Source organism: Nanorana parkeri, unplaced genomic scaffold (assembly GCF_000935625.1).
Source record: "Nanorana parkeri isolate BGI_ZX_2015 unplaced genomic scaffold, ASM93562v1 scaffold8, whole genome shotgun sequence".
Taxonomy (NCBI): Eukaryota; Metazoa; Chordata; class Amphibia; order Anura; family Dicroglossidae; genus Nanorana; species Nanorana parkeri.
In genome coordinates this window covers 1,489,433-1,502,195 of record NW_017306276.1, presented here as the reverse complement: position 1 = coordinate 1,502,195, position 12,763 = coordinate 1,489,433, and the positions used below count along the sequence as shown (strand labels likewise).

General features: G+C 39.2%; 1 protein-coding gene across 4 annotated transcripts in view; it reads left to right on the top strand.

The window, feature by feature from the left end:
• NBEA (neurobeachin) overlaps positions 1–12,763 on the top strand; it is a 553,993-nt gene that overhangs the window by 396,472 nt on the left and 144,758 nt on the right. For all 4 annotated transcript variants that reach the window (XM_018554206.1, XM_018554199.1, XM_018554191.1 and 1 more), the window contains one exon: positions 508–651. In XM_018554206.1, the coding sequence (XP_018409708.1) occupies positions 508–651 (144 nt within the window). The remainder of the gene's footprint in view (positions 1–507; positions 652–12,763) is intronic.

Genomic DNA, 12,763 nt, shown 5'->3' with positions numbered 1-12,763 from the left:
TAGATATATATATAGATATAGATATATATTCAACATCTGTAAACCTCTGAATTTTTGTGTTTCGTGAGTCCCTGCATTTTCTTTTTTTTTTTTGTCATTTGCTTCTTCTTTTTTTTTAATTCAATAAAACATAATCCTACCTATTAGATTAATGTTTTTTCTAACTGATGTAACAAGATTATCTCTAGTAATCATTTGGGCTGACAATGCTTTTATGAAGATGACGAGATTAATATGAGAGGGACATCTTTCTGTATGTGTGACCACAACCTTACATAATGTAGTCTGCCACTTGACATTTCTTATGAATAAAATGTTGTTTTATCTATATTCATCAACATTGTTTTCTGCACCCTACTTTACATATTTATGTGACATTTAAAGCATTGTTCTGGTTATTCTGGCCTTGTGTGATATATATATTTTTTTTTTGTGACTACTTTTCAGCTTGGTGTTAGCTCTGTTTTTGACTAACATACCATATTTTATTTTATTTTTCAACCAAAGGCACAGATGAAGATGTCATGAAATCAAAGAAGACTTTCCGAAGCCAGGCTGCTGTTAATCAAAATGCCGAAACTGAACTAATGCTGGAAGGGGATGATGATGCTGTTAGTCTGCTTCAAGAGAAGGAAATTGACAACCTTGCAGGTAGACCATCTTTTTCACATTTACAAACAAAGCTGCCATATAACTGAACTGAAAGCAGTGATAGATTTCTGTTACACAGGTCGGAGGAATTGAACTATTTATATATAAAATAGAGGGCAGAGGGAACAGAGTGATACAATTTAAAATACCTCTGTATTTATCTCTTATTGTTTAGATACGTGTTTGCAGAATATGTTCCCTTGCATGTAATATGATTTTATTCCTTACTTATTTACAATATATGACACAGTACACTGTTTTAAAAGCTCTTTAAAAGCTCATGTTACATCAGACTTGAAACCTAAGGAAGTAAAGCAGCCGTCTTGTATATTACTCCTTTGCCCATGCATCTTATTAGTTTAGCAGCAGTAAGTAGCAAGTCTATTAAGTTGATGGTTCGAACTCTCTGACTTGTTTGCTAGGTTCACAAAATAGCTTTCAGCATTATATATCTTACTAAAATGTCCAATTAGAAAGCAACTTGGGGGCTTAATTGATAAGAACTGGAAGTAGGAATATGCTCCCCTCTCCACTGCAAAGAGTCAGATCCAAACTGTAATTGTTCTTGTTATAGAACATTATAAAACCTGTACCATGATTGGGTAACTTCTCCACTTTTTTTTTTTTATTATAGAAAACAAACATCAACCCAGGTATGGGAGGAACTGGACAAGCTCAAATGTGTCCACTTTTTTATAACTAAGCAGTGGTCATTATTATATTATTAGCTTTTCTATAGCGCCAGCAGTTTGTGCAGGACTTGGCAATATAAAGGGAGACAGTGCAGTTGCAATACGATTCAAGATTGGTGGGTTAGGAGGGGCCTGCTCGTAAGACCTTACAATTTCATAGAGGTCTTTCTGTCCGTTCTTTCAGCATTTGTTGCGGAGTGGATGTAAAAAAGCTTTGTGAAAGCATGGAGTATTGTGTTCTTAATAGCTTACATTTAAGTCCCCAGGATCCTACAGCAAACGGGTAGTAAAAAAAGTTAAATTGATATAAGATGGCTACTGCTGCTTATGTCTGTTCTCCACCCCTCAAAAAAATCAAGCATAGTTCCTTTTAGTACTGTATGATTAGTGTGGATATATTATTTGGTATTTTTATGTGTTTGAAGTCAGTCTGCTAAGGAAAGGAAATAACCTACTTTTATCTAGTACAAACTCATGATAAGCACCCCAGCCATCCAAACTCCTCATCTCTCATGTTCTTTATACACAGTGTATCCTTGCCATGTGTCATGCGCAAACTATATGTTATGTTTTATCCTTTCATCCAAAAAAAGTGGAAACATTGGAACGAGATATTGAAATGTCAAAGTTTCAGATTTTAAATATTTCTGTTTCAGCTTTAGTTCCTTTGGAACCCAGACTGTTTACATCAAGAGGCAAGTTTCATAGTATTTTAGTGAGCTTTGTAATATTACAGTAGTGCTATGACATTCAGTGTCCCAATCACATTTATAACACTTAACAGTCTGTTGTGATTCCAGTTAATGTTCCTGTCCCTGAAGTACAACTAACTTTTCCTCAGTGTAACTCCTCATAAATTGGTCTATATAATATAGTACCAGCCTTACTCCATTGTGGGTAATAAGGCCCCTTTCACGTGGACACCTTCATGCACAGATCCCCTGATGATCAGAACGGTGATATCCATGTCTGTCCAGTTTTATTCTCCATCTTACTATAGAGGAGAAAACTGAAATTACCAGACCCATGTTGGTCTATGGGGAATCAATTGTAAACGGACATGTGTTCATCAGGTTACCCCCAATCCACCACAATCGGGTCTGCAGTAACGGAACTCTGATCTGTTTGTATTTCTGGACCTGGCCGGGTTGGGAGGTAATCGGATGTATTTGGATATACGCCTGTTTAGATCTGGTCTGCCCATAGACTAACATTCTTCTTGCGGTCACATCCGCTTGGAAAAACTGTCGGGCTGACCTGATCAGAATGCCTGTGTGAAAGGAGCCTAAGATGTATTCAGCCCTGCTGTACAATTCTTTCCCCCAGATGCCATAACCATTCTGGTTGATCATTTCATTTTAGAACATTCTTTAGATAAAGTAGTGCCACTTGATTGGATCAATGTATCTTTCAAAACTAAGAGTCCTGAATCACTGCCTGATTTAAGATATGTTCATATCTACACAGTTTAGTTCCTTTTACATTTTTTTAAGTTGTACTCAATATTAAAGCCACATATTTTTGTAAAATACCTGCCAGCCTTCTGCAGTCCCTGTACAGCATAGCTTAAGGAGTGGAGGAGTGAGAAACTGCACCAGGGGCCAATCATGTGTGCTGCATGTGGTGCAAGGAGCATGACAGATGAGCTAAGCATTTATGTAAAGTGCATAAAAAAAGAAAACTCTTGCGGAAACTATATATCTTTTCCACACTAGATTAAAATTATAATCAAACCTATCCAGCATCTGACACTCAAAATGTGAAACAACACATAATACCAACTATAAAAAAAAGTTTTAAACATAATGCACAGCACGGTCTTTGAACTATAGCTAGCAGGTTTAAAAGGGCCAATAGGAGGGATTTTGGATAAGCCAACCCCCTCACTATAAAAGGTGGGGGCACATAGTGTCACTGAATAGGAGGCTGTTGTAGGGAAAGCATAGGAAATACTGACAAACTAGATAGGGAGAGATTAAGGTCAGTTAGGAAATGACATTAATTCTGATTGTTAGCTCTTTGAGCATTCAACCCCTTTTGCTGCTTATTATTACTGAACAAGGGGCATCCACCGCAAACAAGTGCCCTATTTTTACCTGCTGGTCAAAGGAGATCCATTACCAGTGATGTAAAAGCATGCATGACTGCTAAAGCTACCTGAAAAAAACGTGTTTTTTTAAAGTGAAATGAATCAGATTGGGGTACTGCTGCTGTATGTAAGCCACGCTAATTGTAAAAGAACAAAATCAATTCTACAGCCAAATATGTACTGTTAGTGTACGCTGTTGCTTGGTTGGCCTCTCAAATCATATTGTTTCAAAACACCACATACAGATTTAGGGCATTGTCCAAGAATATTATTTAAAGGATTTGTGTATTTGTGCCAGCCTCTGAGGCCTGATTAAAAAAACAAGCAAACGTTGGTACGCGTTCTCCATGGCAGTGCCCAGCTTCCTATTCCCAGTAGCTTGCCCATTAGAATGAATGGCATCGCACTAACACAAGTATGTGTCTTGCGGAAACATGTTCTCACAGCCTAAAAGTGTGAATGCCTAAACAAAAGAGGCCTCCTTCCGGCGAAAGCGCACAGTATATGGTTACTATTGATCCTGGGAATTGCATCTTCCCCTTTGTAGCCACAATTCACACTGTATCCATATGCCCATCCCCATGCAGCCCCATCTTACTTTTCTCCACCTGCAGCTCATAATGCCTCAACACCCCTCTCTTCCCCTCAGCTATATTACCTTTGGTAACAGAACTGCCATCCTAAAGTTACTCCACCCTTGTAGTTGCTTATTTTCATATGTGGCAGATAGCACCAACAGAAAGAATGCCAAATAATATAGCTTTCGGTGTTTGTTGTGGAACCAACTGGGATCTGCCCTAACACCAGCAGACTCCAGGGCAACACCAGCACTGCCCTCTTTTTTCTTTCTTCAGTATCGCACCAGTTTTAATTTACTGCTGCCATCTTCTTTCTCCACCTGTCAGACCTCTAGCGCAGAGCCAAAAAAAGTGCTCTAAATCTTCTCCTTGGCTCTGTGCTAGAGCTCTGACGGGTGAGGACATGTTTATGTGCTGGGTACAGACCATTCAAAATAGGGACTGTCCAAGGCAAATGGGGATGAATGGTAACAATATCTCACATGCTTTGCTTTTTCTCATGTGAATTCGGGCTGCATAATTCAGGCTAAGTAACAAGCTATTTTTATCTTCAGTTTTCACCGGGTGAAGGGGGTAGATTGTGCTTTCATTACATATGTAAACATAGCCCTCTCAGGGTTCTGTCAGGACAGCATGTGACATTATTCTTGCTGGTGAAATGCTACTTCCTGGCACTTCATTTGCCATGCTTTTTTTCCCTTCACATGATGATGTCCTTAACTGAATAAAAAGGCATGCACATTTAACAGAAAACTTTTGCTGAAAGTTGAGATCATTGTTACATTTGCTTTTTCTTTTTTTTCTTTTTGTAAAGTAACAGTATTAAAAATTACCTTTCCTTTATGCAGTCCGCTATGAGACTCTCTGACAAAATGTCAACTCCATGCAAACATAGTTGGTATTCTCTACACTGTCTGTATACTGAATGCTCCCTGTACTGATTGCCCATTAATGTTATCTGCTTAATGATTTATTCACATCGCTTAATAACTTCACAACAATTGGTCTGGTCATATGGTTTCAGGGGGCAGACCCTACCCCTTAGCACTCTCATTTTCTTTACTCTAATGTAATTATTGCAATGACCTATCTTGCTACCTAGATAGCAGAAACAGGTAAGAGTCGGCAACAAAGTTTGCTTAAATCTTTGCGTTGTATATAATTGATCTGGAGTAGACTATCTCTGGAACAGTCAAGTTTTTCTTTAATGAATTGTGAGAGAAAAAAAGTAAACTATGAAATGATTTTCTCATATAATACATGCTTTAATGATCTTCAGTGCATCAGTTGCAGTGTCTGAAATAAAAACTGCCTTATAGCATCCAGTCAGATTCAAGATTTTATTTGTAATGTTTTTTAAATGTGATTGTTGGCATCAAAGACATTTCCTATTTATGTCACTTTAGTAAAGTGTGGTGTCATGCTTATGAACACATTTATTACAGTAGCACTTGTTTTCATGAAACTATTATAAATGAATGCTTCTATAATTGACAGATCCTAGTACTGTTGTAAGGACTATTTCATGTAAATATTCCACAAAACATACAGAGCCTAATTTAGTAAAGGGTATGATTTTACAATTGCACTTCAATTGTGCAAACAAGAATAGTGTATGAGCATGGAATATACTATGGGGGTAATTTATCATAGCAATTGCGAGTGTTTGAACTTGCATATGGTCGCATGGGATATATTTGCACCAGATTTATGATGCTAGTGTAATGTTGTTCATAAGTGAGATTAAATACACTCCAGGAAAGAAGACTCGCAAATCCAGGCAAAAAGCTTAACTGCCACTTTTTGAAGAAGTGTTCACGGGGATTTCTTAAGTAGCGATTGTTTTGTTAGGTGATGCTCCAGTTTCAGAAATCCGCAGGACAAGTAAAGATGTAAACAGTTGCGAACTTTCGCAAAACAAACGCAATCGGGAAAATAGAGCAAGCTCTGGTCACAACAGGTGCACATGTTATAAGGAGCTGCTAAACAGAATTGCACATAAAGAAAAATATTATCTAAGAGGCTAAAACGGTCGCAATTGCTTTGACATATCTCCCCATGTGCTTGCAATCTCTAAACATATATCAGCTGAGGATATAATGAATACAATTAACATTTTATTTTCTCTACTGGTTTATGTCTATTTACCAATTTTAGCAGTTTTGAATGTGCATACAATATGGGAATAAAGCCACATTAAGTGTGCCCAGCTATCATTAGGAGACTATATAAAAACTCAAGCAAATCATACATACAGTAGAGGGGTATTGTAATGTGAGTGTGTAAACATGTGTGTGTATACCCAGAATGCCAAGCACTAGCTGGCATACAAGATTCCAAATGCTGTTACTTGGAATAATGATTCCAGCAATTGGGTTCCATACAGTCATGCATATGACAGAGAATAAAACACAGTATAATAAGATGTTTGTCTTTGTCTCCTTCACAACATGACATAGCTGTCAGTGATGGAGGTGGGCAGAGCTGCATGGCTCTCAATCATTCTCATGATCCAAGAAACACAGGCGAGAAAATGGTCTGGATGTCTGGTCCAGGAGATCAGCTAATGTGCATATTAGCAGCCTTCCCAGCATTGGAAGCAGAGACAAAACTGTTACAGGGTAAAGTACAAGTAAAAGGAAAGGCAGCCACATTCATGACTGAAAGCCGTGGTCAAAAGGTTACTGAATGGTCCAGTGCAAGACAGACAACCTGAACTTCACCCCCTCTAGGAATGCAGATTGTGGCTCCCTTTTCTCTTACTATTACTGAATTCTGTGGTGGAGAAGGAACCACTAGGGAGCCATCACCCAGCCTAGGGTGTACAGGTACAAGTATCTGCAACAGGGTACAGCATATATTTAGAGATCTAGACAGCTGTCATTAGAGCAATAGAAATATTTTTGGTTAGGCTTGAGTTCTTCTTTAACCATAAGTAAGGAAGAGCGGGTGATTTATGTGAAAGTAAGTGCAGGACTTCACTGCGACAAAGCGTGATGCAGTGCCAGAATCCATCCCTTTCCTGAGATTTCTACTTTCTGAAATCCCACAAGGCCATCACACATAAAGTACACTGTTGTATCTGGAGCAGAAAAGCAAACCAACATCTCATTGCATTATATAAGAAAGGATATTTATAGCTGCACCTTGGACTGATTCCAGAGGTCTGGTCATAAAACAAAAGGTTTTAGTATAATATTTTGCATGTATTTTGTAATTTTTTGATTCTTTTTCCCCAATGTTAATAAAGTTTAATTTAAAGGTTGTGGTTCCCTCTTCAGCAGGTTGTGCAGTATATAAATGCAAACTGGTAGGTAAGCGGTTAACACTTTTTGTTGCAGAAATTGAGTTTACTTCCTAGCAGAGACATCTGCATGGAGTTTATATGTTCACCCCTTCTTTCTATGTGTTCTGCTTTCTTTTTTTTTTTTTTTAGCAAATCATTTTTATTGGTATATAACATATGAACAATTGCAATACAAGTATAGCCCTCCAAGTGGGCGTAAAAGAGCACATTGGAGAATGAACATCAGAGATCCAAGTATATGGACTATAACTAACCATTGACCAACACAATCGTATTAAACTAGTTGCATTTCCCCAGCCCTGACAATAGAGGAACGTCTACACCACCCTAAGTGAATCCTACAATGAAACTGATGCAGCACTACAAAGAAGTTTGAGAGAAAAGGCATAGTTACAATAAAATAAAAATACAATAAAATAAAAGACAAGACAGGAACCTTTACATTGATATCCCAGGTTTGGGCGTTTTAGAAAATGCCTTACCCAGGGAGCCCTAAAGAACCTTCTGCTTTCTTCACACAACATAAAAACATACCGGTAGCTAGTCTGGTTCCTTCACAAATACATTTTCCTTTATATTGTATGTGTGTGGTAGGGACATTAGACCAGTACAAACTTGCTGGATATGGTTCTATGAGCTCTGTAGAGTCCTATTTGATATGCTGCCTACTAAAACAAATCAATGCAAATACATAAAAACACTTAACATAAGTTTGGTATATAATATACCAAAGTAATGCAAATACAGAATAAGTTTAATGATTAAACTTTTAGACTATATCAGTCTGTTCTTTAATAAAAACCAGTTTATATCCCATGTTCAGCATTTCCCAAGCAGATGCCAGTGCAGGAGATGATTGAGTGTAATACTGGGCACTGGGAGCTTGTATTGGTGCACCCAAGGCTGTCCATTGCTAACAGATCAGGGTACCAACCCTTGCCTCTTTTATAACAAAATAAATCGAATGAGTATTTAAACTCTTGTGTTACTTCTGTAAACAACATGCATGAAATATGTGGAATGCACAAATGATTTTATAAGATTTCTGTTAAAATAAATGGGTTGCCACCGCACCCTAACGTGATTTTAAGCATGTTAGGGTGCATGACAGCCCATTCATTTTGAATGGGCTCCCTTAAAGTGACACTAAAATGCATTCAAGTAGGGATCGACCGATTATCGGGTCCACTGATAATCGGGGCCTATGTTCCCAAGTTTTTTTCATTATCGGTATCGGCTACATTTACCGATATTACCGTTAATAAACACTGTACGTATTTCCGCCAGTTCTTGAGAAACCGGCAGAAATTCGCACAGTGTATTGCTGTCTGGCCAGCATCCTTCCATCAGCTGATCAAAGGAGCCGGTCAGAAATGTATGTAGGAATAGAGCTGGCAGCCAGTGAGCCGCCTCTGTTCAGTATTCTGACAAAAGCCAGTGGCCGCTGTCAGAATACAGAGAAAATAGCAGATAGCAGGGGAAGTAATAGCCAGCCTGCTGTTGGCTATTTTAAACTGCAATAACCAATAGCAGGCTGGCTAATGTACCCACCCACTGCCTGCTGTCAATCAGCAGAGGAGCTGACCTGAAGGAGAACCTCTCTAGAAGCAGAGCCAGCTGTACCCATTCCTCCAGCCAGTGCTGGAGAAACAGAGGGGGAGGGGGGAATCCTGGTGGGGGCACTGCTCTCTGCAGGGAGAGGATCGAGAAGTCAGCGATCGGTGATGTGTTTGCTGACTTCCTGATCTATAGAGCCGACCTGTGACAGCTTTTTTTGTCACAGGTCCGCTTGAATTATGGGGATGTATTTCACTCACCCCATAATTCACCTTTTTTGAATGTACTTTTAAGATTTAACTTCAGAGTTTATTGTCAGTTTGACCCAGCATGCACAACATAACACTTGTTATTGCAGTGCAAAGATTAACCCTAAGGTTAGTTCAGTTTTGTTAGATTGAGGGTTATGGTATAAAAACTGAACTCTGGGCACAAAAACCATCATTTAAATATAATCCTCAATAGCCACAAAGACCATAAATCCACTTTGTGTGCCCCAAATGCCTGTATAAACCCAGATATTACTTTGTAAAAGTAGAGGTATTGTCATCCTTGTGCTGTACATAGCTTGTGCATTGAACTTCAGGCAATCAGGACAATTAACCCTTCCAGTGGGGCCACCCCTGCACTGCAATGGTTAAGTGTTTTGTTCTAGGGTCTAAAATAAAAAAAACAATATACTGTCCTGATCCTTGGTCCTGCCTTGCTGCTAGAAAGGTCCCTGCAGCCTCTTCCCTCCCAGGCCCCAGCAGGTTTTAGGACCCATGATGTCATTACATCTAATGCAACTGCATTAGACATGACAACTCCAAGGAACATTCCACCACCAGATGCTGAGAAAGGTGAACTGTCACCTCTGCAGGACTGAGGGTCAGGTGAGTAGTTCTTCTTTTGTTCTAGCCCCTAGACCAAAACAATGCAGTACGGGGGTAGCCCCATTGTAAGGGTTCATTTTTCGATTGCCTGGAGTTCTTCTATAATTGCACAAACTGAAGAGAAGCTAATTGGTTACTATGGGCAACTGATCCAGATTGTATCTGCTCCAGTTTCGATGAATCCCCCTCAATGTTGTAAAGCAGGAGATTGATCTCTAGTTCGTTTGATTGTATAAATGTTCTGGTTTTGGGTTCCTAGAACAAAGGGGCCACATCCGGGATCCAGCTAGAACTGAAATGTGCTTTTGGTTCGGCTAGAGAAATCTTTTTAAATACGGAATTTTCTTTTTGTAATTTTACTTTAGTTCTATGTACATAGGGGAACATGTCTCCATATCCCAGAGATTGTGATTAGTTTTATGTAAATACACTGATCTGTCTCTATGATTAGTCAGTGCATGTTACATCTGTTATTTAAACAATGTTACAGCCCCCAGAGAGTAAAGTGTGAGATGTAACAAAGTACATTGCCATGTATATAATGCAGTGTGGTCAGACATAGAAAATGTGGCAACCTGCTGAGAGGAAATCATCTTTTTAAAAAAATCATCTAAAAAAATTAGTTCAGATTTGTTGTTGTTGTTGAAAGCTTGTTAAAAGGAAAGATCTGTTATGTGACAACAGCGAAAATCTGCAAAATGTTGATTCTACCTTTATGTAAACAGTTTAATATGGGATCTGAGGAGAGCAGAGCATCTCCCAAAGGGGATTATAACATAATCCTCTCTCTATAGCTGGAGTGGATTAACTTCACATTCTCAGAGGGGTTTGTATGCTCCTTTTGACTGCAACAAGACGTCCTTCCTCCCGAGCGATGTGTGATCCCAGCCGACAGAGATCCAGCCAGAGCACATACAGGGCTGGGGCTGTCACATTATAACAATCCCACTTGGAATTCATAATCTCACTGTATTATGGCCATGTTCTGCCTTTGTTCGCGTTAAATCCAGACAATGTCATTCTGTAAAATTGAAAATTCTATAGATGTATTTGTAATGGACGCTTCGTATGCGGGGTTTAGAGGTTAGATGTGCTGCCACGATTTCATTCGATCTCATTTCATACGATTGCTGCATTCAGGTGCATCCTCATGTCGCCTGAGCAATATCAGGTAGCCGGATGCAAACATGACTGGTCCGGTCTGAATTGTTTAGGGGAGTCCCCTACTACTAGGGGTAAAGGCTGTCACCCCGATCAGATCACTCTCTTTAACCTGCACTGATAGATGACATCTGGTTGCGTATGGGCAACGTAGACTCTTTCCTCTAATTCTGCACACAGGCTTCATTGTAGCATAATGAGTAAATCTATTAAATGGGGTACTGTATAGTGATGCCACTTATATCTTCCATACTATCAGATTCTGGCCAGTATGAGCCAAGCCTGATCTCTGTTTCTGCATGTAGTTAATACAATTTGAACCCCCTTGTTAAATATGACAGCAGAAGCTGCAAAAATAAATAAATACCACAACTGAACGGCTGACTTGGAAAAGTGAAGCTGGGTGCCCTTTGTTCCTTTCCTATTTGTTTCCTATTTATGTTCCTTTGACTATTTATAGCCCTTACAGGGCGTCTGGGAGAGCTGGATCAGGAATTGTATATTAGCAGTATGGTTCATGGCAGGGGTAGGGCAGAGAGGAGGGATGGGCTCATCAGTCACCAATGCTGCCACCTTTGTCCTTATGTGTGTTTACCATAGACAGGAAATCCCAGTATCTGCAGTCTCCCCCTTTCCTCATATTCTGCATGCAGTGTGACAGCTGCCTGGCAGTAAATAGCCAGTATGTGGTTAGACGATGATGCCAGTGGCGCCATGTTATATGCTGGCACTTGTCTCTTCATGCCACTGTCATCCAGTGTCACTCCTCACGTATCTCATACAGCAGATGGGGAGGAGGCTGGATAATAGCCTCTACCATCTCACTCCAGAGTACAGTATATTGCATGTCTTGTTAGCATCACCTGTTCTGTACCAGTGTCACCCAGTTCTGTAACCATGACATGCAGCACGTGTGCTTGCTGTCTTGTAGATCCCATTGTACCTATGTATCCAGAAAACAGAACAGTGATTCTAACATTAACCAATTATTTCTGATAACCAGGTTTATCACAGGGATAATCGGACTGGATCCCAGTAGGGGGGAATTATCCCTACTGGGTGGCACTGCTCCACTTGTGTAAATTTAGAGAAGTACCACAGTACCACTTATACCTCTACCTGTACACCCCAAATATGAAGAGCTGGATTTATTTACAATAATTTTCTTTAATTTCAATGTAATAGTTCCACAGTGTTTTACTAGGATGCATTTGCTTTATTACATTGTCCTATTCGGCTTATACTACCCTGTCACATCCCCCCCTCCCTTATATCCTGGGTACAGATACTGGGTAAAGTCTAATTTGATGGACAGCTAAACCTAAATGGAGTGAGTGTTACTTATAACATTCACAAGTGTCTGGGCACAATATGCATTCGGCGTTTATGCCACGTTGTAACTGCCCTATGATAGGCAAAATGAAGCACCGCAATGACTCTTGGTTGTTTTCTTGTCTGTGAATCCTAGACAGGTCAGCTTTATGTCGGGTAATACCCCGCAGTTACTATGTACTGAAATTTAAATATATTTCTATGATTGCTATGAAAGGATATTTACATAAAATTGAGTAAATAATTCATTGTTAGTGGCCAATACTTTATGATAGTTTAATCAAGTACTATATAGATGGGTTACTTATATAACAATGTACTAATCTCAGATAAATATACATGTGACATACTAGCAACCTGTATGTTGTAATGTAAAATTAACTAATCAATTTGCATGCACTGCACTTCACTGTATGGGGTTCAGTGTCCTCTCCTCTGCTATATAATCAGCAAAAATATATATTTTATGATAGATATACACACACCCACACAGTATCTGTGTGTGTTTTATATATATATAT